General features: G+C 29.5%; 2 protein-coding genes across 2 annotated transcripts in view; one reads left to right on the top strand and one right to left on the bottom strand.

The window, feature by feature from the left end:
- The window catches only part of Ku80 (X-ray repair cross-complementing protein 5 Ku80), an 81,545-nt gene extending 79,575 nt beyond the window's left edge, over positions 1 to 1,970 (top strand). Inside the window, exon 15 of the mRNA XM_075381119.1 lies at positions 1,834 to 1,970. Within this exon, the coding sequence (XP_075237234.1) occupies positions 1,834 to 1,842 (9 nt within the window). The 3' untranslated portion in view covers positions 1,843 to 1,970. The remainder of the gene's footprint in view (positions 1 to 1,833) is intronic.
- Positions 546 to 27,226, bottom strand: LOC142333699 (chromatin accessibility complex 16kD protein-like). The gene is made up of 3 exons (XM_075381128.1): positions 27,002 to 27,226; positions 6,801 to 6,918; positions 546 to 2,191 (listed from the first exon to the last, which is right to left on the bottom strand). Exons 1-3 carry the CDS (start codon positions 27,134 to 27,136, stop codon positions 2,106 to 2,108), a joined length of 339 nt encoding a protein of 112 aa, XP_075237243.1. The 5' UTR covers positions 27,137 to 27,226; the 3' UTR covers positions 546 to 2,105.
- Between the last annotated feature and the right edge of the window lie 271 nt (positions 27,227 to 27,497).

The following is a 27,497-nucleotide window of genomic DNA, read 5'->3' as shown; positions in this document are numbered from 1 at the left end:
TTTTGGCCAAAATATTTAATATTCACCCCTCTCCAAAAAAAAAAAAAGACTAGCAAATGGTTAAGTGCATGTGCAAATGCTAGGCTTTTAGACTGCCATTGTGTAAGCACTGGATATATGGTAGATGAAATTTAGCAAATCACGGCTGGTTGTAAGTGAAGTGAGCCTCCAAATTGTTGAACACCTAATAATTACTGCCCTCAGCAAAAGTCGTTCTAAAGTTCAGTCCTAATAAAAGCAGTTACCGTTCTAAAGTTCAGTCCTAATAAAAGCAGTTACTTTTGCATAGATCTGAATACTAAGTTTGGACAGTGGTGTTTTTTGGAAGGTTAGATGGATTTCAATTGACCACATATCTCAGAAATGGTCAACCTGAGACTGTACAAGACTACATTTTCATTTACATTGATATTTATCATCCTCTTGAGTAATACCTTACGGTGGTTTGGGAGGCTGAACAGAAAAAGAGAGGCATAGTAATAGTGGCAAACGACCCAAAATTGTATTATAAATTACACAGAAAGAAATGAATTTATAAAGTAGACTAGTTTTGAGCATTTTTATTATTAATATTAGTTTTACGTACACAACTGTCTTACAACTTAAAGATTAAAGTACCTATACTAATTAACCATAGTTTCAGGTAAGGTTTACAGTTTGGCAATTTACAGAATACTGCAACAAAGTTTTTTATAAATATTTGCCACAGAAAGGTGATCTACATTTTAACACTTATTAGTTCATAGCTGGTTGTGTTTTCTGCCAATGACAATTAGCTTACATGTTTTTGACTAACTGATTAATTAATATTAAGTAACCAATACAATTCATAAGCGTAAGTTTAGCATTCTATGAAAGACAAATTACAATATTAATACCTTACCTTTAACTTGAAAGTGCATGGGTACACTAATATTTTATAATAGAACACAAAAAATCTGATTCTAACTTATAATGCATTCTGAGACTTTTCACACTACAATCAATTTTTCTATTTAATTCATACTAAAATATAAACCAATTAATAGTTTTTACAGAATTTTGTTATCTTTATTTATGGTAATAAAATTTCAATGTTTACATTGTCAGACTATATTTAGTATTAGTAATTATTGTCACACTTATTTTTCATACAAGAGAGGAATATTATGTCTTATTTATTGATTTCTTAATTAATTTTAGTAGTATTTCAGAAGGTTCTTATTAATATTCTGTAACATGATTAAAAATATTGTTTTTAAATTATTTGTGATAGCGTCATGAATCACCAAGTAATAATACAAATGATGTGTGCTGATTTAATGCAGAAAGCAAAGGCACACACTTTCATGTTAATGGAATGTTTACAAAATAAAATAGTGTTAATTTCTAGAATTTGATAATTTACCGATTATTAATCTGTTTATATAACAAGGTTTTCTATTAAAAAAAAGGTACCTACACACTAAAATACAATTGTTTGCAATACAGTAAATGGGGTTGACATTTTAAGAACATTAATATGGTTATATCACTATTACAGTGATAAAATATAGTTATATTTTTTTATGAGTAATCAAATTTCCCTCTATAGAATTTTCAAGCTTTTTTTCACAATATAATTAAAGAAATAAAAATTATAAAAACTATTGCATTATAGATATTACTAATGTTATAGACAATTAGTTTGTCTATATGCAACTACATAACATATTATAAATAGAAAATGTAACTGCAAGCAAAAACTTCATATTCTTTTTTTGAATAGCTTGCACTGCTGAAGGTTGTGCTTATAACTCTTAAAAGTTATAAAGTATTATTCATTTTAAGTTTCTCCATTCCATTCTGTTGCAGTTGGACTAGTCGCACAATATGTAAATAATGTTTAAAAGAAGAATGTGATCTGTTCAGTAATTAAAAAAAAAATTGTATGGATATAAATTACAGCAACTTCAAGATTAAACATAAACTCAATATAGTACAAAAACTAGTTTCCATCAAATTAGGGTATTCATCTCTACAGTTAATAAGATTGATAAGTAATTATCACAGTATTTTATTTTATACAATTGTATGTTGTTTTTTTTTTATATTATGTACATAAAATTTATATATGATAAAGTAAGTTATTCTGCAGTTTTATTTGCTTCAGCCCTTTTCCTTTCCATTATTTCCCGATACTGTTTTACTGTTATTTTCCTTGGTAACATTTCTGAAAAAAAAAACAAATTACTAAATTTTATATATATATATATATATATATATACAGAATATGAAGGAATTTGTATATTTGCAATTATTAATTTTAATCTACAATTTAAAAAAAAAATTGAATATAAAAAAAATTACATCTATTTCTATTTTGATTTAATTGGAAAAGTATCTTTTAACAATTTTAAAACTCAATTTTAATTTAAATGTGCAATTTGCAGCATATAATTTTAATTTTAATGTGTAATTTGCAACAAAAGATTTGAAAAATTATAGAATAATTGATGATGCGAGGGACTTGTGAAAGTGCTCTTGCTTGGATTATGGAATAAGGTAAGCATCATCCTTTTTATTAATTCTGTACTTGGGGTTGATCAGATTAATATAATTTGTACAGTGCAGAGAGAGATATGAATCCCTAAAGGATCGATTTTAGAAAAATAATATATATAAAATCTTATACAAAAATTACTACTTCTTTAAAATTTATTTATTATGCAACAGCATTGTTATTTCAACCATGACTGAGGTCTGGATCCCACAAAAATACTTCATGAAAAATTAAGGTAAGATATGTCTTACCTCAACATTCTGTACTAGGTAGTTTATTTCATAAAATTTAAATATAATTTAATATATATATGGAATATTTAGCATATAGTAACATGCAAATTAACCCAAACAGGGAATTTTTTGTTTATTTTTATGTTGTGGCTACACTCCTTGACCACACCCATTCTTTAAAGTTGTCTGAATTATGCGAGGTTATTGTTCTTTGGTTATTTCACAATTTTCATAATTTAAATAGTGTTTTATGAAGGTTTCATATTTTTTGTTCTATGTGTCTAGAATATATAATGAACTTACAACTTCAACAAATAACTCCAAGAAAACATTTGAAAATTGTTTCTCATTCTGAACATATCAGTCTGAAATGAGAAATAGCTTCTGAGTGTGGTATTGGTCTAAGGACAGTGAATGCAATTTTAAAACAATTTGAAGAAAAACCTGGTTCCTTTTCACTTTAAAGGAAGTCAAATATGGCTGTAAAAAAAAGTACTATCAACACAGGATCGGTTGTTAGTTAGAATAAGTAAACTAGATCTGTTGTGAACTTAAGAGAATTGGGAGCCAGTGGAGCAAATTTACATGCGACAACTGTCAGATGCAACTGTTTGGAAAGCTTATCGGCCAGCTAAAAAGTAGCTTTTAACATCAGTAAAAATAAATAAGGTTGTGAGCCAAAGCAATTGCTAACTGGACCAAAAAAATGTTATGTTTTCTGACGATTACTTTCAAGGACAAAGGGTTCCATATGTTAGAAAAGCATCAGATGAAAACATCACCGGTTAAACACCACCAGAAAAAAAGTTTTGAGGTTGTTTCATACTTGAAAGCCCTTTTTCATTACTTCCAGTAGATGGTATGTTGAAAAGTGATGGATATATCTAAAATTATGAAGGAAAGAGTGATGACACAACTTTAAAACAAATTTCCAAAGGATTTGGAAATTAAAAAAAAAAAGTGAAAACGTTTTTGAAGAACAAAATATTAAATTGTTTCCATAACCAGAGAACTCCACAGACTTACTCAATTGAAAATCTTTAGGAAATAGTCCAAAAAAACAACTCAAAAATGAATATTACCACAAAAATTGACCTTATTAAAGCAATATTGGTGTGGTTTCATGATTAAACAAAAAAATGTCTAGTTCACTAATGAATTGATGCCAAATCATGTATGTGAAGTTATTAAAAATGTAAGAGGCCATATTAATTACTAGATATTTAGAAATTATACAGGCATATTATTTTGTTATTTTAAATAAAAGTTTATTTTTATTAAATAATAACTGTGTTCAGATTAATCTGCATGCTCAATAAAGGACACACTCATCTGAAAACATGAAATTTTTATAATTTCCTCTTGGAAAGTGTTTAAGCAATAACTGACATGCATAAGCACATTGTTCAAGATCATTGTCACTCAATTCATTAAGTATAGCTGGACGAAAACATTTAACTTTTAAGTCCTTCCACATATGGTCTTGCATTGTTCATCTTGGAATGCTTCTGTGGAACATCTACATGTTGATTTTATTGGTGAATTTTCCAAATGCAAAGAAGTCATTATAATGTTCTACAATGTGTGAATGTTCGTTGATCCACACACAAGCTATTGAATGCTCTTTAACAGTGGACACACTAGTATCTACCATTGTTCCACACTTGACCTTGACCATGACAAGTCATCCCACCACAAATGAACACACCAGATGAGCCCCCACCAAAGCTTATCCTCTCCGCCTTTTTCAGCAGAGGTAGAGCCTAATTAGGCTGGATTTATTACAGTGTAAAGGGACTTCCTGCCCACCCTGTAGTACAGAATATTGAGATAAAAATATATCTTACTTTAATTTTTCATGAAAGTACTTTCACGGGATCCTGCAGCCTTAGTCATAACTGGAATAATTTCTTTATTGCAATAAAAATGTTACAATTAATTAAAATTGTGTAATTATTTACTTGAGTTCTGCTATCTGTTGCAGTTTTTATAAGAATGTTTCCATCTATAGAGTAATAATATGGATCTTAAAGGGATTAATTTCAGTAAAAAAAAAATATATATATATATATATACACACACACACACACACAGACGGTCACTCAGTAATTAAAACAAACATTTTTAGTGAAGGAAACACATAATACAGGCCATTGAAACTTTTGTAAATGTTAGTTAGCAACCTTGAGAAGAGTGTTAGTCAGCTGTTTGATTAATATTTACGTAAACATAACTTCTAAAGTCTTAGTTATGGTAGCATGTCTGCATGAAAAAAGTACTTTTCAAGAACAGTGTGTTCGGTAATCTCAATTTTTACTTTTGGAAAGTGTACAACCATCACAAATGATCTCTTAGATGAACAAACAATGCAACAGTAGTTGCATGAACCATATGAGTTTTTATGCATGGGTGGAAAAGGGTGACCAATGAGCACCGGTCCGGGTGTCTAGTGACAGTGTCAACCTTGATATTACATTTTTGTATTGATTCACTTATCCAAGAAGACTGACAACTTAACAGTTGAACAAATTGCTGAAAAATGTCGAGAAGTATTGGCATAACAACTCATTCTACCATTCAAAACAAACTGAACTACCGTAAGACTTGTGCAAAGTGGATTCCCAGAGAGCTTACTATTCATCACAAAGTCGAGAGATTTCGCACCTGCATCGAGCTCAAAAATTGTTTCAATAATGACTATGACGCATTTTTGGACAGAATTTTAACCTAGGGTGAAGTTTTGGTTGATCATTTTGAGCCAGAGTCCAAGCGTCAAAGCATGCAGTGGAAACACCCTGAATCGCTTGTACGTAAAAGATTCAAAATGCAACAATCAGCTAATAAGGTCATGTAACTATCTTTTTGAGTGCCTATGGTCCAATTTTTGTGATTATTTGGAGGAGCAATGCACTATCAACAGCTTATACTACTCAGCTATGATTGAGAACAAAGTTAAACCTGTGTTGAAGCGGAAACGTCTGGGATGGCAGAGGAAGGGTGGGCTTCTTCTTCAACACAATGTTTGACCTCATACACCACAACAGACACTGGAAACTATTGGTAAAATGGGTTGGGTGCTCCTATCTCATCTTCCTTACTGCCCTGACCTTGCCCCTTCGGATTTTTATGTTTGGTTCGATAAAAGAAGCTTTGTGTGGCATCAAGTTCAATGACAATGATGAGGTAAAGAAAAAAGTACAAAACTGGCTTCGAGATCAAGGTAAAAAATTCTTCGCTGAGGGGATAAGTACAGAGAAGTTGGTGGGAATTACATGGAAAAGTAGACAAAAAAATAGTATTTATTTAATAAACCATTTCTGCTGTACAGCTATTTCTCTGTTTAATTACTGAATGACCCTTATATTTATATATATAACAAATCTTTATAATACACAATGCAATCTATTTATCTAAATTGAAATAATATGTAAACCCTAACTATATATACATCTTTACAAAGCAGCTAAAACCTTTTATCAACTAGGTAAATTTAATTACCTATTTAAAAATAGGTAAATTTTTTGTTTTATTTTGATCATAAAAGTAAGATAATTGCAGTCTATTGTAAGTACAATATAAACTGATCTGTAGTACTCAGCTTTATTACTATAACAAGATTCTCAGTGAAAGGCATAATATAAAATATAAAAGTTTGAATCTGAAACTTTAATTAAAAAGACAAAAAGCAAAGCTTTTGGATTATTATTATTATAATGATAGATCAGTGAAAAATATTTAACTAGAAATCAATTAACACAAGATACTTATTATTTAGCTGCCAATTTAAGCTGGTATTTTACAGATCTAATTTTTAACAAAAAAAATTATATCTGAAACATATAAATAACAAATAAAATGGGACTCTCCTAGGAGATGATAAAAAAACATTATTTAGGAAATTAGTAGGAAAATATTTTTATAATTACTGATGCAATTATAAACAGCTGTCCAGATTTAGCACTCAAAATACTTGCTACGGTCATTCAGCTGATTATCTATTTATATCATGAATTCACTAATAAAAACGTAGACATTTTAAAAATTACCTCTTAAGAATAACAAGTTATCGCTTGTCTGTACAACTTCTGCTAAATGTTTGTATTCAATATCCTCTGGGCATGACATCTCATATGCTTGTTGAGAAAGATGTTGTATAAATAATTCCTGAAACAATGAATTTTATACGTACTGCACTGTATAATCATAAATAATATATGATTTTGAATAGAAATATCCTAAAAATATTCACAGTTTTATGATATATGTGTAATTGCATTTATTTTTCATAAAAATTATACAACAAAGAAAAATAACATTTACATACAAGAACATAATTTTTTTGTCCAGTCATTTGACTGGTTTGATGCAGCTCTCCAATATTTCCTATTTAGTGCCAGTCATTTCATGATGGTATTCCTCCTACATCTTACACCCCTAACAATTTGTTTTACATATTCCAAACGCTGCCTGTCAGTGCAATTTTTCCCTTCTACCTATCTCTCCAATATCAAAGCGACTATTACAGGATGCCTTAAGATATGGCTTATAAAGTCTGTCTCTTCTTTTAACTATATTTTTCCAAATGCTTCTATCAATTTGCCACAACAGCTCTTCATTTGTCCTTGTCCACCCATCTGATTTTTAACATTCTCCTACAGCACGACATGTCAAATGCTTCTAATCTTTTCTTTTCAGATACTCTTGATAGTCCAAGTTTCATTTCCATATAAAACTATGCTCCAAACATATACTTTCAAAAATCTTTTCCTGATGTTTAAATTAATCTTTTATATAAACAAATTATATTTATGACTGAAGGCTCATTTCGCCTGTGCTATTTGGCATTTTATCGTTCCTGCTTTGTCCGTCTTTAGTAATTCTACTTCCCAAATAACAAAATTCTTCTACCTCCATAATCTTTTCTCTTCCTATTTTTACGTTCAGTGGTCCATCTTCGTTATTTCTACTACATTTCATTACTTTCGTTTTGTTCCTGTTTATTCTCTTGCGGTAGTTCTTGCATAGGACTTCATCCATGCCGTTCATTGTTTCTTCTAAATCCTTTTTACTCTCAGCTAGAATTACTATATCATCAGCAAATCGTAGCATCTTTACCTTTTCACCTTGTACTATTACTCCGGACCTAAAATTGTTCTTAATACTTGTTCATAACCACCATTAACTGCTAGTTCTATATAAAGATTAAAATAACAGGGATAGGGAACATCCAGGTCGGACTCCCTTTCTTATGTTCTTCAATTATTACTGTTGCTGTTTGGTTCCTGTAAATGTTTGCAATTGTTCTTCTATCTGTGTATTTGAACCATAATTTTTTTAAAATGCTGAACATTTTATTCCAGTCTGTGTTATCGAATGCCTTTTCTAGGTCTATAAATGCCAAGTATGTTGGTTTGTTTTTCTTTAATCTTCCTTCTACTACTGAGTGCTAAAATTGCTTCTCTTGTCCCTATACTTTTCCTGAAACAAAATTGGTCTTCTAACAAACACTTCTTCCACTCTCCTCTCAATTCTTCTGTCCAGAATTCTAGTTAAGATTTTTGATGCATGAGTAATTAACTAATTGTTCTGAATTCTTCAAATTTATCTGCTCCTGCTTTCTTTGGTACCATGAAAATAACACTCTTTTTGAAGTCTGACAAAACTTCCCCTTTTTTTGTAAATATTACACACCAGTTTGTATAATCTTTTGAATCTTTCTTTTCCTGTTTAGCCTCCGGTAACTACCGTTTAGATAATTCTTCAGAGGATGATATGTATGAGTGTAAATGAAGTGTAGTCTTGTACATTCTCAGTTCGACCATTCCTGAGATGTGTAGTTAATTGAAACCCAAACACTAAAGAACACCGGTATCCACGATCTAGTATTCAAATCCATGTAAAAATAACTGGCTTTACTAGGACTTGTACGCTGTAACTCTTGACTTCCAAATCGGCTGATTTGGGAAGACGCGTTAACCACTAGACCAACCTGGTGGGTAGTTTGTATAATCTATCGCTTCCTTATCTGCACTGCACAGTAATTCTGCAGGTGGATACCTGCAGAATTACTGTGATAAACGGGATCGTTTATCCCAGGAGCCTTTCTACCATTCAAATCTTTTAATGCTCTATTAAATTCAGATCTCACTATTGTATTTCTCTTTTCATCCTCTTCTTCCTCTATAACACCAGTTTCTAATTTATTTCCTCCGTATAACTCTTCAATATATTTCACCCACCTATCAACCTCTACCTTTGTATAATAAATAGGTGTACCATCATAAATATTTAAAACATTATTAGATTTTAACTTATGTACCACCAAATTCTCCTTAAATTTCCTGTATGCTCCGTCTATTTTACCAATGATCATTTCTCTTTCCACTTCTGAACACTTTTCTTTAATCCACTCTTCTTTCGCTAGTTAACATTCTCTCACTCTTGTTCTATATTTTCTACCTTATCTTTTTTACTCAGACAAAGTCTGAGTAAAGTCCTTGCAAAGTCCTCCTCAAAAATCTTCTGTACCTCCTCTTACCCAAACTTCTCTAAATTCTACAGATTCATCTGACACCTTTTCTTCAGGTTTTTAAACCTCAACCTACATTTCTTTATCACTAAATTATGGTCGCTATCAATTTCTGCTCCTGGATATGCTTTGCAGTTGATGAGCTGATTTCTAAATCTTTGTTTAATCATGATATAATCTATATGATACCTTGCAGTATCACCTGGATTTTTTCAAGTATATATTCTTCTATTATGATTTTTAAACTGGGTGTTGACAATTACCAAATTAAACTTCATACAAAACTGAAGTCGGTACCCTCTTTCATTCCTTTTGTCCAGCCTGTATTTACTCACAATATTTCCTTACTTGCATTTTCTGATGTTTGCATTCCAATCTCCAACCATTATTAAATTTTCATCCCCTTTTATGTATTTAAATGATTCAATTTCTACATGTACACACTCTACCTCATCATCATCATCATGGGCACTTGTAAGCATATAGATGTTAACAACAATCGGCTTAGGTTTTGATTTTATCCTTATTACAATGATTCTATCGCTAAGCTTTTTGAAATACTCTACTCTCTTCCTTATCTTCTTGTTCATTATGAAATATACTCCTGCCTGCCCTTTATTTGATGCCGAGTTAATTATTCTAAAATCACGTAACCAAAAGTCATTTTTTACATTTAACCTATACATTTCCCTCTTTAAATTTTTTAACCTACCAACCTGTTTTAAACTTCTACCATTCCATGCTTCGACTTGTAGAATGTTATTTTTTAATTTTTGGCGATCCCTTCCTTAGTAGTCTCCACCCAGAGATCCGAACAGGGGACTAGTTTACCTCTGGAATATTTTACCAAGGAAGACGCCTCCATCTTGTTACATGAAAATGCAAAGCTACATTTTCTTGGAAAAAAAAAACAGCTGTAGTTTTCCATTGCTTTCAGCTACGCAGTATTCAGAAGATAGAGTGATATTGAGTGGTCATTTAAGTCCTCCTGACCTATGCCCTTAACAACTTCTGAAAGAGCTGCTGCCCTCTTTCAGGAATCATTCTTTAGTCTGACTCTCAACAAATACCTTTCTGGCATGGTTGCACCCTTGGTCCAGCTACTCTGTATCACTGAGCACTCAAAGCCCCCACACCATCAGCAAGGTCTCATAATTCAATATACACACACATCAGAGACAATGTCAATTCATAAAAAAAAAAAAGATGTTATTTATTCATTAGATTTAGTTATTAAAACAACTTTCAGAAACACATTTATTATAAAAATAAATTTCAATTACTTTTACATCGTGCAATGCTTTCTTTTTAAATAACATTTTAATAAACAATTCCTCAGTAATTTGTTTAGAAAATAAATAAATAACAATGTTCCTATATAGTTTTGTGTTTGTGAACACTCAACAACAAATTTTCATGCATATTAAATTGAACTGGAGAAGTGGTTGTTAAACATAGACACAAATGTTAAAATTTGTTGTTTTTTTTTAAAGAGATGCATAACAAAAATGTGCCATCAGAAGGAAAGAGTACGTTACAAAAATAAAAAGGAACAAAAGTAACTTAGTCTTTCCTTGTGATGGCATATTTCTGTTATGCATCTCTTTTAAAGGGGAGACGTATACCATTAAAAAATAGATTATCCTCATAATTTTTTGGTCAAAGAGCTCTTGGACTCCTCGAAAATATATGGCAGAGAATATCTTCTAACATAATATGCCTAAGTCAAATCTTTATCGGTAAAAACAAAAACAAACTTCACAACTGAAACCTTCTGTTGCCATTATGCAAAGCAATCCATTCTTCTGGCTAACTATTGTGTAGAAAATTTAATAAATATTGATTTATTGAGGGTGATCTTAAACTTGTTGCTCTTAAAATACTGTGGTTTGGGTTATCTAACCAGTATTTTATCTCCCTTACTTCTGAAGGACTTTTTTTAATCACATGAATATCATAAATAAACAGTGAAAATGGATTTAATCTATCAGAATATGTCTAGCACCTACTATTACTTTAAATTTTGAATTATAATTAATTTATGGAATACACTGCTGAATTTGTTCAGCATTACTATATAAATATTGTTCAAAAGTGAAGCACATTTTTTGTTACAATTTCTGTTGTTTACTTATTACTGTTGCTGAACATAGTGAAGGAGGTGCAGGACTGACAGATTCCTTTTAAGCACAAACAAAGATTCCAAGCATATCTGTTGCTCAAAAGAATTCTGGCAACATTGTGACCCCTTTACCATGAGATAATAAATTAAAAAAGTGCTCATGGTGACTTCACTCTCAATTTAATTACAATCTTCAATTCATAATAAAGCTAACACCATATACCTCATACCTGCATAAACTGTAACTGTGGAAATATTGTCTTTATAAATGGTATAAAAACCATAAACATTTCTTATTTGAGAATTCTTAGATATATTAAGATGCCATGATGAATACTATAAAATTTGCAAAAATCTGGCTTTGGATCTAGTATGTCAAGAAAACCAAAGTACGCCATTAAAATTGGAACTCTAAAAACAGTTATTTTTATTTAAATTCACCTAAAAAATACTTATTCAAAAGAAGACAGTGTTTAAAAGCATTCAAGCATATTTTATGGTTAAAGCAGTTTAAATATCTATATCTATTTTTCATGAAAATATGTCAATCCTTTTCTAAGATAATAAATATCTTTAAACTTCAACATATAAAAACATTTCATCACAGTTAAAATAAACATCAAAGGATTCTGTTATTGGAATATTATGTTCATGATTTAACAAAAATCTACACTAACATCCCAAAATCAGAAATATCATGCAAAAAATGTAATCCGATATAAATATATGTTACCATTTTGTGTAATTGTATTAAATTTGATTAATATTAATTTTGTATTTAATAAACTGTATGTAACATATTCAAAATTTATAAATTTCTACCTAAAACTGTCTCCATTCCTGGACAATCTTGGGGATATAAGTAACGAACATGGTGAACATTTTCACAAAGACATTTCAGTGATTGAAACCGCTTTAAAGGGAAATGGAATACTAACATACTAGCTGTTTACTGTTGGACATTGATTTGGGATGTGCCTGAGGCTATCTATAAAAGAAAAGCATCAGTGAAATCATTCTATACAGGTATGACCATGCAACATTATAAATTTTATAGTTAAAATCTGTAAAATTTCCCTTAATTTTTTCTGAGCCATAATTTATTTTAAACTAAGGGTAACAGAAAAATTGTATTTATAGATCTGTAATGTATGCAAAAAAGCATTTTAAGAAATAGTATCACACTTAGAGAAACATTACAAAAAATTTTTTTTGTCTTCATTGAAGCCATTCAATATTGATATATTCTTTATAATGTTTATTTCAGTATTTATTTTTAAATTGTTGTGTTTAAGATATTTAACAGCTCTGTAAATTAAGGAGTTAAAAGCTGCCATTTATTGGTTCCATGTATGAGATGAATTAGTGTGTATTATAGTATTATGTTATGTCTATATATGTTTATTTCTAAATTATTCTTAAAAGTTTTTTCAATGGTCATATATAAAAAATTAATACTGTTATTAATTTCATGATTTATCGTGAAATTAATGTTATGATTATGTTAATTTTATTTGTGTTATTATCTGAAATCTGATCAAAAATAATTAAAATAACATCTACATATCTTTTGTATAAAAGGATTTGGTGATTTTTAAAAAAAATGTTAGGTAAAAATAAATTTTCAAACTCGTCCATGTAAATATCTGCCATGACGGCTGAGAGGGTGAACCCATGACCACCAGTCCTTTTTCTTCTTGGTAACATTTATTGTTAATTTATAAGTTATTACTAGAGCGAGTTTAAGTAAATCTGTTATTTCATCTAACCATTCAATATGTAAATTTAATTTAGATAATCGGTTTTATATAATATTTATAGTTTGATTTGTGTCGATATTAGTATACATACTTGTATCTTTTATATCCAGGGTTATGAGTCTAGTAGAACTGTTTATTTTAATTTTATTGATAGCTATTAATTCATAACTATTATTAAAATTGTATTTGTTACTTAATTTAATGTTTTCCTTCGATGTTTTAGCTAAAAGTTTGCTTAGTTGAATGTATGGCTGAATTAATGAAATTTATAAAAGGACGTATTGGGAAGCCATCTTTTTTATGTATGGATTTGGTGATTTTTAAAAAAAATGTTAGGTAAAAATAAATTTTCAAACTCGTCCATGTAAATATCTGCCATGACGGCTGAGAGGGGTGAACCCATGACCACCAGTCCTTTTTCTTCTTGGTAACATTTATTGTTAAATTTATAAGTTATTACTAGAGCGAGTTTAAGTAAATCTGTTATTTCATCTAACCATTCAATATGTAAATTTAATTTAGATAATCGGTTTTATATAATATTTATAGTTTGATTTGTGTCGATATTAGTATACATACTTGTATCTTTTATATCCAGGGTTATGAGTCTAGTAGAACTGTTTATTTTAATTTTATTGATAGCTATTAATTCATAACTATTATTAAAATTGTATTTGTTACTTAATTTAATGTTTTCCTTCGATGTTTTAGCTAAAAGTTTGCTTAGTTGAATGTATGGCTGAATTAATGAAATTTATAAAAGGATGTATTGGGAAGCCATCTTTTTTATGTATCTTTGGTAAGGCTTTAAAAATGGGAGCATAAGTATAAGTCAAATAAAATTTTGGTTTATTATGAGTATCCATAAAAATATATTTGCATTTATTAATTTAGAGGATATGTTTCTTTTGATTTTAGACATGGGATCCTTTATTTCCTTGAAATTGTTATTATTTATAAATTGATTTGTTTTTTCAATGTATATATCATTGTGAATGATGACATGAGTATTTGTTTTATCAGACCTTATTGTGAAAGAATTGTTATTTTTTGTTTAGTTTTATATTTTTATAAATATTATTATCATTATATTTATGTTTATATCCCAAGTGTTTGTTATTTTTGATATTATCTATAATGAGAACGAATTGTTTCTTATTTTATTTTTATCACCTTCATTACTGGTTTTAAATATATTATTTTCAACGTTTACTACGGTTTGTTTGATGATTTTATTTTTATTTGTGGTAGGGAGATTAAATTTATTTGTGTTTTTTATACTTGTAATATCTAGTTCCCCTCTTAATTGAATTTAATTTTTGTTGTATTAACCACATTATCTACAAAGTTATGTATCTGATTAGATGTATTGTGTAAAAGTTTACTACTGTTGGTTTTTATCTGTTTATTTATCAGATTATAGAATTTCCTGTTCATTATGTTGTTAAATGTTAAATTCAGCAATTCTTAATAATTCCTGAAAAATTACAAAACCCAATTCATATATTAAATCTGCTTTTAAAATATATAATTTAGTATTTAAATTTTGTTTTTTATTATAAACTATTTTAATTTAATTTTTTAACCAAAGTAACTGGCTTTTTTATAATTGAGCTGCCTGGGTTTGACATTTAATATGTTAAATGTATTTATGTATTATACTGTATTTTAAGCAGTTTTTATTACATTTTAAATTAATAATAAATTAAGCAATAGATTTATGTAAATTTAACTTTAAATTGAAGAAATACACTGCCATTTTGTTTTGGTTATATTGTAAGTTTAAATTTTCAATCATGGCATCGTTACTTTTACACTATGTTGTAATGATTTTAATATTTTTTAACTTATTAATCTAATTATGTTAATTTTGATTTTAATATTTTTAAACTGAAGTACAATTTTTCCTGATGATGGTCGAATGACCAAAAATAGTTGAAAAAGCACAGATGATTTGTTAGTAAGATTGATTTGGTTTTATTTATACATAAATAATCTTATATACTATCGGTGCCATGATTAAAAAATTAAAACTCTTTTGTTATGTTAACAACCACTACTTTGTACTAATAAAATAACTTCTTGTTTAATGAATTTATTCTACCACTTGATTGTAATTTTGAAAAAACATAACATTCAAATTTCATTTACTATTACTATATTATCTGGACATTGCTGAAAAATTTTTGTCACACTTTACATTAATTCAAATCTTTAGTTACTGCCTTAGATTTATTCATAATGTTAAAACAAGCTCCTCTGACTTGACACACTAACTACTTAAGAATTAAATCTTACACTTAATGTTTTCAAACAACTTTCACAACTGAACTGTTTTAGGTTAGAAATCAATGACATACAAAATGATCAAATTATAATAAACAAAGTAAATAATTCTCTCTTTACCCACTCATAGACACTTGTGGCATGTTTAATGTAGGTTTCACTTTCAGAACTCCAACTCATCATATAACAATAGACATAAAGTTATTCTACATTCTAGCGCATATCTAATGAAATTAATAATCGAAAGCGAACATTTATGTCTTTAAGACGAAGGTATTTAATTAGTTCACAATTCTTTAGATGATAAATACTGGATAATCAATGGGAAAATTATTATATAATCATTATTCAAATGTGTATAAAATGTTTTCGCTTTGGTGCTAAAAGTTTAAACCAAAAACTTGGTCAATTTCCAGCTATTCATATCACTCCTTCTAAAGCTTTCTCTTGTTGTGCCGAGTGGCCCACTGGTGATTTGTCTTGACAGGCAGAGATCTAAAGCCACATCAAAGTTTTATATATGTCTACCTATATGCCTTTCAACTAAGGCTACAGATTTATAATTAGTTTTGGATTTAAATGCGAAGGCTTTCATTGCTGCACTGAGACATTTAATTCACAAAGGAGTATTCCAAAACAATTGTTTTCTGACAAAGGAACAAACTTTAAGGCTGCAAATAATGTTTTACATGAATCATTTTCTATATTTAATTCAAGGGAATTCCAACACAATATTCAGACCTTCACTACTTCGCAAGAATTGGTTATTTATCCCTCGTTCACCCCCACACTTTGGTGGATTATGGGAAAGCAGAATAAAGAGTGTTAAATATCATCTTCATATGTCATAGAACAAACTGTTAATTTCCAGAAATCTTCTATTGCACTCACACAAATTGAAGCTTCTGTAAACTCATCCCTCCACTACATATTATATCTTCTGATTCCAGAAATCTAAAACTGACTCCCGGAATTTCCTTATTGGACCTGCTCTGACTACAATTCCTAATCCTAATATTGCTGAAACTTCTGTTAATCCCTTAGGCTGTTGGCAATTAATTAAAAAATTACACAATCTATATGGAACATTTGATCTAAGGATTACATCAGTTCCAACAACGTAACACATGGAAAAATTACTAAGAAAAATTTATGTGAAGGAGATTTAGTTTTAAGATGAAAACACTGCTCCCTTACAATGGAAATATGGCTTTATAAAAATATTTATGGGATCAGACAACCGAGTACATGTTGTAATTTTAGAAACTGCAAATGGAATAATTCATAGGCCAATTAATAAACTACACTTGCTACCAATTTTGAGGACTTGAATAAATGGTTGTTAGTGATGTTTATTGTGCTTTTCATGGTAATTCTTATCTGAGATCACTTATCCATTGCAGACACTCAACTTTACAAGGGAAACATTACATAATAATCCGTTATGTGCTGTATCTTCTGATCTGCTCAAGTGATTTGCTTATAAGGAAGTTTTGGCAACTCTTACGAGACTTGCCTAAATAAGAAATCTATCCAGACAATGTTTGTAGTTTACTACTCCTATTAGTTCTTATGTAGTAAATCCTGTTATACATGTATAACAATTTACCAAGATATATATACAAGGCTGCTACTTCATGTCAAAGCTACTTTATGCTACTCAATTATTAATTTCAAGGATATGTTTACATTCAAGATTATTTACGCTAAGCACTTACTCAAGCTCAAATTTATGTTTATTCAACAGTTATTCTTTATACACCTATTCAAATAAACTACTACACTTATTCAAGGCTTGTCTATTCCATGCACTTTTCAATCAACAATTATCCTATTCAGAGCTTACCTTATTCCTCACATATTCAGATGGTTAATCTATTTATTCAAGACTTGACAATTCAAGTTTTGCCCATTCAACCATTTCATAAACATTCAACTGATCCAAAATTATCTCATGCAAGAATTTGTTCTAAGCATTTATCCAATTTTGGATTCGCTTATTGAAATACTTTACTAATACATAAATTGTTATTCAGAATTATTTGTACTTGTGCTTAACTTTAATAATAAAAATGTGTTCAATTATTATTAATGTTATTATTCATTAAACATTTAATATAACAATTTAAAAATGTGTAAGTCATATTCAAATAATTGTAACATTAAACTTAATACAAACATTCAAGTTAAATTATTGTGAAATGTCTACAATTCAATAAAAATAACAAAACAATGAGGTAAATGTTAAAATAAATATTATCTAATTATGTAAACATTTGTAGTTATTTGATGAATCTGGAACCTCTATGGTGGAATGAAATAGCTGCTTAATATACAGAGAGGCACTATCAACACACCATCCATGGGAAAAATTCCATGTAAATGGGTACTTATTATGTCATCAGTCCTAATGTATTAACTAAAAGTATTACTATTATGGCAATAACTTGTATAGCTTGCTGTTTTTCAATATAAGATATACAATATGAAACATTATTCTCCTAATGATTCTGTTACATTATTAAGAAATTTGATCAAAATAAAGTAACTTGAACCCAAATATAAGATTATAACTATATAACTAATGTAAGATTAAAAGGTAGATTTTGAGTCTTTAAATATGTGTTCACTGAAATTTGAAAGTTTTCTTTACTAAACCATAGATGTTATATTTTTTGTTTAATTAATATAAAATAATATTAAAAAAAGTCAGTTTCCTTTCCCAAGAAACAATACTCCAAACTTCTGTGTTTTTTTTAAAAATCAAATGCTTAGAATTTCTTGAACTTGCATATACAGTAAGTATTGTTTATAGACATTGGTGTAATGACATATCGGATAAAGTGACCAAAAAACTTGTCTCTTGGTTGGTTTGGTATACTGTTAATACCAGTTAGTACTGTTTATAGAGACACTGAATGTAATGACATATTGGATACAGTGACCAAAAACTTCTCTTGGTTGGTTTGTTATGCTGTTAATACATAAATACAGTATGTATATTGTTTATAATTACATTGGTAGTAGTTGCATAACAGTTATTTCCTACTGCAATGCAACATTTTATTGTTTATAATAACAGACAGAAGGGACTCATCAGCAAAGTAATCATATATCTACATTGCAGCTAGAGAAATATTTTGACGGTTCTCTTCTTCTTACATATGTACTGTAGTTCTTTTTTTTAACTGTTTGTGTACTAGATTATTGTAAACTGAAGTAGTCACATTCAGTCGTTTAATCTTTTGCTGTGAGCGTATCATATTGTGTGAGAACAGTATTTTACTTTACAAATCCTGTGTAATTCATTCAATAATGATTTAATTATGACTTTCTCAAAAAAATTCACAATAGAGAAATTTGTGTTTATTATTGCATACTTTTTTCTTTTTTTTTTGCAGAAATAAATTATTACTATTCTTAATAATAATTATTATTATTACTGTATTACAATATCCATGTAGATGGCATATTAAAGCAGTACCACTAAGCTACCTAAATATTGGTAATTGTGACTATCGGTTTTAATGACCTAAAACTGTTGGTCCCTTGGAGGTCACCATAAATGATATTTACTGTATTTATTATTATAAATCCTGTTGTAGTTCTGCACAAACACTGTACATTATTAAGTATTTAATCAAATATTTAAAAAAAGTGTAAATAATAAAATTATGTGTCAGTTTATTAAAATTATTGGGTAAAAACTATTTTAAACAGAAATCTAATGAAACAGGAAAATAAAATTAAAGATATAAAAACAAAAACAAGTTTTTGTTTCTTCAATAAGAAATAGAGAGAGATAGACCTTGATGATGGTGGTGTGATTTACAGAATTTGCAAGACCATCAGAAGAATAACAAAAAAAATCACCTTAAGCTGACCAAAATAATGGCATCATACATCTTTTAATCAAAACAGTACAGAAACAAAAGCAGAATAACATAATGGTACATTACATTTATGATGAAAATTATTACTCATGAGTAATTAAAGAATTTGTGCCAGATTCTGGTGTTGTTAAAGAAAAGGCTAATAACCATTGGATATGACCTGAGAAAACTGATATCACAGAGTATTCTTGTGATATACGGAAACCATAAATTCTCCAGAAATAATGAACTGCGAAATACTTGTTATAGCTAATATTTATAATTGAATTTTTGGTTTAAATAATAAATGATTTTATAGTGAAAAACATTTTTTATATCTAGTAGACAAAGTGTTTCATAGCTTAAGATGATCTGAAAAACATTGTGGAATGAGAAATAACAGAAAATTGCAATTGATAACATGTTTTTAAAATACCATGGACATTACATAATCATAATTAAAATTTTATGCTAGGTTCATTTCAACCTACGATGGACTCATTAGATCATTAAGATTAGCATGTAATTTAAATGACTGGGTTTAAGCTACTCAAAAATCAAGAAAACTTATTATTGTTTTTCAATTAATAAAATTCATGCAATAATTTTTAATCTGTTTAAATCCTTTGCATTAAAAAATTATAATTATCCTGTCCTTTAACTGTTTAATAGTTTAATTTTTTGGCTTTTTATTTCTAATAGTCGTGAAAAAATGTATCATAGTAATCTGTTGATTATGTATATAAACAGAGTAATTCCAAATTGCAATCTCTCTGGAGAGGATTCTATAACCAAAAATAAGAAGAGTTCATATAAACATGGTCAGAAAATGGTTTGCTACAGAGTTTTGGCTCATGAAACATTTAGCTCTGCTTTCTGCTCACTCTGTGAAATTAAACTGTACAGTAGCTGTGGCAGCTACTGTTACAGTTACGTGGCGTAACTGCAAACTTGGATGATCAGTCCGCATGTCACTACTATACTATTGTTCTCTGAAACATTAGCATACCATGATTAGCATTTCTTGTAGCATAAAGATAATGCAATTGTTATTTATGAAGCAATGTATTTTTACGTGTTTACAGCATTAAGAAAGTGACATCATGTTTCAAATACAAAACAATTGTTTTTATTCTATTTTTGTTTCTCTTTTGCTTTACCATGTATATAAAGTTCAGTTCTGTGGTTCTGCTTCTCAGTTTGATTCTTTTGGCATATGCTGTGTATTTTGTTACACAATTAATGTATGATATGATATTTTGTAAAGTTTTTATCGTGGTTTATGGTTCAGACTTATTAAAATACTTCGTTCACAAGTAAATAGTTATGGTTAAATTTAAGTATGTTGTAAAAGGTAAAAAACTTGTAAGACAGGTGCACAGAATTGTAAACAATGTGTATGATTTCATGAAGAATGAATCTTTAACTGTAGGAAAATTAAAAAATGACAAGCATTTAATTTCTATACAGAAATGTGAAGAGAGAACTGTAGCTGGATTTGGGTTCAAAGCCTAAGAAAAGAAAGGAAGGATAGAACTTCTTCGATCCCAGGGACCAGAATGTTCGTTCTTCACCCTGAAAAAGAAACATTCTAAACCAGTTACTCGATTAGATGATTTTTTATAAAGGTGTGGTTAGGTGAACTGTGAATGAATTTCACTCAAAGATATGGGGAGCTGGCAACAGTTACAAAATTCTGCAAAGAATTGAAAATTAAAATTAAATTTAATGGCAGTGAAACAAGTTTAAGAAGAATTTTAAAAGAATCAGGTTTAAAGTGGCGCAAAAAAGAAAATGAAAGTAACATCCAAACTTTTAACATCCTACAGCTAATCGTTTTTGAGTTTGAGATACATAAATATATACATTCATACATACGTATATACAGATATCATGCCAAAACTAATCAAAATGGATTGGGGGATGGTCAAGGGATATTTCTGTTGAAATCTGAAAACCGAAATATGTCGATCACAATACTTCCTTTACTTTGTATAAGAAATTAGAAATAAATAAAAAACAAATTTAAAAAATATAAATCTCATACATTTTGGTTTTTCTAAAAATTATTAAATATCAAAATGGTTATATGATGAAACTGTCAACATTTCTTCAAAGCAGTTGCTCAATGTCATTCTGTTCAATGCATAGTTCAGCATGCTGAATCCATGCTAGCCGGGCACATCTAATAACATCATTATTATTCCTAATAGTAGTTCCAACTTCTATTATATAATGTCATAATTCTTCTTATGTGCCAAAATGAGCGCATTAGACAATAACAACTTCATTAGATCCCAAAAGAAAAAGTCCACTGGTGTGAGATCGAGGTGGCCATTTTACTGGTCCGTTTCGACCAATCCATTGCTTACTTAATGTGTTATTTACGAGGGGCACTCAGAAATCTACCTACCTTAAGAGTGGTGGTGGAGATGTAGTGTTATTTTTATTTTTCAGTAAAGGTTCCTTGCACTTCCACACACTTACTCCATTTAGCTTGCACAGATGTTATGGTAGTTATTATTTAAACCAATATTAAACCATAATTTTGATTCTTAGGTTGGTTATACCGATTCATACTAATAAACATAACAATTGAGAGCTTCATACTGACAGGAAGGATGTCGGACATTATTTTTACCTTTTGACGATCAATTGTTGTATTTATAATTTTTGTTTTTAAAATTCAAAATTCATTTAATATATTAATTTGTGAAGGAAATAACTATAATGCATACACATAAATGTTCCTGCTAATGGATTAGTATCCAAAAGTGCTCGGACATAATAATAAAAATTGTTGGTAAGTGAAAATTATACAAGTTATGCAAGAATAAAATAAGTTTTTATGTAGCTCCTCAAAATACCCTAAAACAGCTTCTTTCAATTCATCCCCAGCGTTAAGAAAATAGGTTTTCTTGAGGTTTCTGAACAGGAAAAAATCACTGGGGCCAGATCTGAACTGTAGGGAGGATGAGGAAGTTCTAGAAATCAAGACTCCCTCAGAGTTTGCTTTGCAATATGTGGTGATGAATATGCTGGAGCAGTCATGCAAAAGCAAGACACCTTAGGTTAAGTTCCCTCACTGTTTTTCCTTTATTGCTGCCAGTATTTTCTGAAGATAATCAGCATAAACATTACCAGTGACAGTCTGCTTGTGCTCCATTAATTCAATCAACGAAATTCTCTCGCTATCCTAAAAATATGTGGCCATGACCTTCCCAGCCAATGGATGGGTCTTGAATTATTTGGGTGTTGGGGATCCTTTGTGTTTCCACAAAGTGGAGACTCTTGTTTTGCCTCAGGATCCCAGTAATGAACCCATGTTTCATTACCAGTCACCAACCTGTTAAAAAAATCTATAAGATTCCTTTCACACAGCTGCAAGTTTTCCACACTCAACTATGCACGACATTCCTTCTGATGTGGTGTAAGTTTTCATGGGACCCATTGGGAACTGACTTTTGTCATGTGTTCATAAAGTATTGTCAAATGGTCATGAAGTATTGTTATAATAATGGTTCCTTCAGACATCCCACATTATGTAGCAAATATTGCAAAATCCTAATACGTCTATCTTCTAAAACCAATCTGTCCACTTTCTGGCAGATGCTGGATGTACTAGCTTTCACAGGTCTTATCTTCGATGGATTTCCTGCCCCATTTAAATTGTTTAGACCAGAATTTCACTTTACTTTGTGAAGGCACATTATCATCATACACAGTCACCATTCTACTGCAGATATCCTTGGGACATTTCCCTTCTTTGGTGAGAAACTTTATGACTGATCGAACTACAATTTCTGCAAATTCATAACCACAGCCAGGTTATTAACTTCAAAGGTCTACTGCATCAACATGTGTGAAAGAAATTAATCACAATTAGGTCATAGCACACACATATTATGAAATATATATAGGTATCAAACATATCTCAATATGTAACTCGCAACACCTCTAGGTAGACAACTTTCTGAGTGCCCCTCATAAATGATTTATCACATCATGGCAGTAGTAAGCAGGTGCACTATCATCGAAAAACCACATCTGCATTCTATTTGCAAGTGGAGTATGTTCCAAGATACTCTCAATTGAGCCTTGTGAGGTAAGAAAAAAGGACCTGACATTATCACCAAGAAGGCTATACCACACATTATACAAAAAAGTGCATTGATAATGACTTGTAGCAGTCTTGTGGGGATTTTCTTCCACTCAAGTGTGAGTGTTTCAATAACTTACAATGCCATTTTTCGTATAACAGAATTCATCAGTAATTAGAATATTACTTAGGAAATCGGGATGATGTTTACATTTTCTAATTAATCATAGACAGAATTTCATCCGTTTATCAAAAGCAGGTAACTCTTGTACACTTGTAAGAAATGGGTTTAATTATTACTCCCGTAACATTTGCCACAAACTTGGCATTGAAACATGAAAGTGATATGACAACCATCTGGTACTTGAAGTGGGAAATACTTGTACCGCATTCTGTATCACTTCTTCAGTGTTGGCATTTCTCACAATATATTCATCACCAGCATCAAATCATTGTGGTTTAAGCAAACTGTGTCTTGCACTCGTCTCTCCAAAGCCTCAAATGTTTTACCTTCGGGACTCTTCGATGTGATTAATTTTTTTCGGTATTCACAAACAGCAGGCAATCCAATTTTATTTACTTTATCACAAATTAACAAAATGCTCGTCAACTTTCAAAGTGATAACAAATTTGTGGTATCACACACTGTGAATGACTGATCGAACAATAATAGTACAAACATCACTCAAATGAATATTCAAATGCTAGACACTAAACTTAATAGTTGATCAGTTGTTATTGCCAACCAATAAAAATATAAAACTTTTTAAATGTTTTAAAGGATGTCTTTCAAATTTATTTTTATAATTTTTAGCATTTGTATGTAAATTGTTCTGTTTAAAATCTTATCACTTTTATGATCCAGTTAGTGTTTTGTTTCTAATTAAAGTTGAGCTCATCAAATTTGTGTTTAATTTTAATAGATATTATTTACATCAATTTTCTCAGAATTAAATTCTCCACTAAAAAATTTTATTTGTTTACTGATAAATTAACAAAATTATTTTCTCCAAACCAAAAAGAGTTATTTCCAACAAAACCTTTTTGTGTTTTAAAATGTTTTTCTTAAAACCTAGGTGAGGTAGAGGTCTAGGCCCACTTTTATTCAATTTCTTAGATCAAAAACCATAAGGAAGTACCAAATTTACCACAAGAATTTTAATATGGTTTAACTTCATAGAGGGAACAGAAAGCAGGGCTAAATGTTTTGCAAGCTGAAATTCTTCGACGAACCATTTTTAAAACCTATGTTTATATGAATTTCCTTTTCTTATTTTTGGCTATAGAAAAATTCCTGAGATATTGCCGTGCAATTTCGAATCAGCCTGTATATATCTGTACCTATAAAGCAACTTGCCCTGACTGACTTATTCATCAACGTACAGCAAAAACTACTGAAGATCGAATTGATGAAAATTTGTATACATGTTCTTCTTACAGAGTAAATGAACACTAAGAAAGGATTTTTTGAAATTCCAAGTTTAAAAGGTTAAATGGAGTAACAATGAATTTACTATTTTTTAATTTCTCAGTAACAAATGAAGGGATCAACTTGATTTTTGGCTGTGTAATTTTCAGGTAAATATCCAATAAACAATTTCTAGATTTTTCGAAATTCGACCTTGAAAGGGGTGAGCAAGGTAAAAAAGATTTGAACAATGACTGCAAATTTTCCCCATTTTCAAACATCAAGTTTAATTCTTTAAACTCGGAATTTCAAAAATCTAAAAATTGGAATACAGAATACACATACCAAAAATCAAGTTTATATCTTCAACTTAAAAATGATTTTTGAATTTTTTTAAACCTGAAACCTGATTTGGGCTTGCAAATACTCTTTCAGAGGATAAACAATTCTAGATTTTTTGAAATTCAACCTTGAAAGGAGTGAACAAAGGTAACAAAAATTTGAAAAATGATTGCCAGTTTTCCCCATTTCTGACTATACTAAATATGAAATTCACTTGACTGGGGCTTGCAAATACTCTTCAGATAAATATCTGAACACATTTATGTATTTTTTGAATTTTGATTTTTTAAGAGCTGTGTAGCCAGGCCATCTTTTTTCCAACTCGTGCACATTTCGTACTATTTGTGTTCATTCTTTTTAAGAAGCGGTACTTACGTATTAACGCCACCGCACCTACAGCTTTATTTAAAAACAATGTAGTCAATCGGATTTCGGTGGAAAATGGGCCGATATATCGTTTAACATAGATTCAAAACAGTCTCTTTATAAATTTTAATAAATGGTTATAATTTATTTATTTTATAAGTATATAACCAAACTTAACCTATGCTCGCTTCGCTCACTAACCTTGACTAATTAACAGGAGTGCTTTGATTATTTAAATAATAAATAATTACTGAATTTATTAAATAAATAGTCAAAAAATTACAGTGTTAATTAGTCAAGGTTAGCGAGCGAAGGTTAAGTTTGGCTAAATTATATTTATAAAATAAATAAATATAAATAACCATTTATTAAAATTAATAAAGAGACTGTTCATTTTCCACTGAAATCAGATTGACTACTTTGTTTTTAAATAAAGCTGTAGCTGCAGTGGCGTTAATACTTAAGTACCTAAGATTTGTGTTTTTTAATAATTAAAAAGTAAAATAAGCTTGTTTGTTAATTAAGCTTGTATTAAAATTTTGATTATGTATTTCATGAGCAAAGCTGTGATCGGAAATGCTATTTTATATAAAATAGAATTTCTTGTTTATGTGTGTGTATATATAATAACCGGCATTACAATGATACATTTCATGACTATTAAAAATAAAAAAACTAAGTGAAAAAAGTTAAATATTCAACAGTTAAAAAGAACAGGATAATAACAATGCACATGTATGCAAATAAATTATTTTAATAGTCAAACAACAAAATTTAATGGACATTAACTGAAAATTAAGAAATTCATCTGCTCACAAGAAATAAGACAATCAGAGCTGAAATAATAAACTACTATTTATTTCTCATGCTACTTATAATTTTGGTAACATTATTTTAATAATTATTTAATAGTATTGTCACAAGCAATAGTATTGCTGCAAGTTTAAATATAGCTTGGCAAATTCTCTTGACCAGTCTTTGTTTAACATTCTGGAAATGGTACGGTTACTCTGATGATCAAAAACTCCATAATATAAGCATTTAAATACAGTTAAAAAAACTACATCTTCCACTAGATTCGAACAAGTACATTCTTGTGCCAATCACTAACAATTTCCAATCAACAAAACTAGATTGCTGTAAATATTTTTTAAATTGTTAATTGTTTTGTTATAAAATATGAATTACTGAAGGCTTAAAAATAAAAAGGTTATGCTAAATTACATAATAAATATATCACTACACAGAAATTCATGACTTCTTAAAAAAAACTATTCATAAACAAGGAAAAATTGTACAAATGCAAAAAGTATGTAGGAAAGGTTCAAGGATTCATTTTGATCGCTATTGCGTACAATACACTACTAACAACAATCAAATATTAAATTCTCAAAATATAAAATACAAAAAAGATGATTAATTACTAAAAACGATTGCCCACTAATTTATAGGTTATAACTTACAGTAGCTCTAGTAACTAAATACAAAGAATCCTGGCCAATATTCTCAACATCCGGAGAACTTTTCATAATAGTTCTCACACGATACATAGGAAGCTGAGTATCACGTGATTTTACTGGAGATTTATTGCCACTCATGTTTGCAAAAATCCACACTACTACCGTAAACAAAAGAGCAGAGACCAATACAAGATTCCGCGTTTTGCTTCATACAATGAGAGCAGCCAACATAATTTCTACCGTCGCGCTGTCTCCTCAAAACTTTTACTGTTTACTTTGTAAATTTAATGAAAAGTAAAAAATATTTAGGATTATTAAAAAATATGTACCAGCTTGACTGATATATATTTAATCACTGAAGAAGAATATACGCGCCAATAATATTTATTACATAATATTGTTTGAAACTAGTATTTATATTGTATATGTAAAATTTTCTTAAGAAATTAGCTATTCGAACTATATGTTTGTTTTATCATTAACATTCACTGAATCTTAA

This window comes from Lycorma delicatula, chromosome 1 (genome assembly GCF_047948215.1).
Source record: "Lycorma delicatula isolate Av1 chromosome 1, ASM4794821v1, whole genome shotgun sequence".
Classification (NCBI taxonomy): Eukaryota; Metazoa; Arthropoda; class Insecta; order Hemiptera; family Fulgoridae; genus Lycorma; species Lycorma delicatula.
Note: the sequence above shows the minus strand (reverse complement) of the source record. Positions and strands in the feature narration are given on the sequence as shown.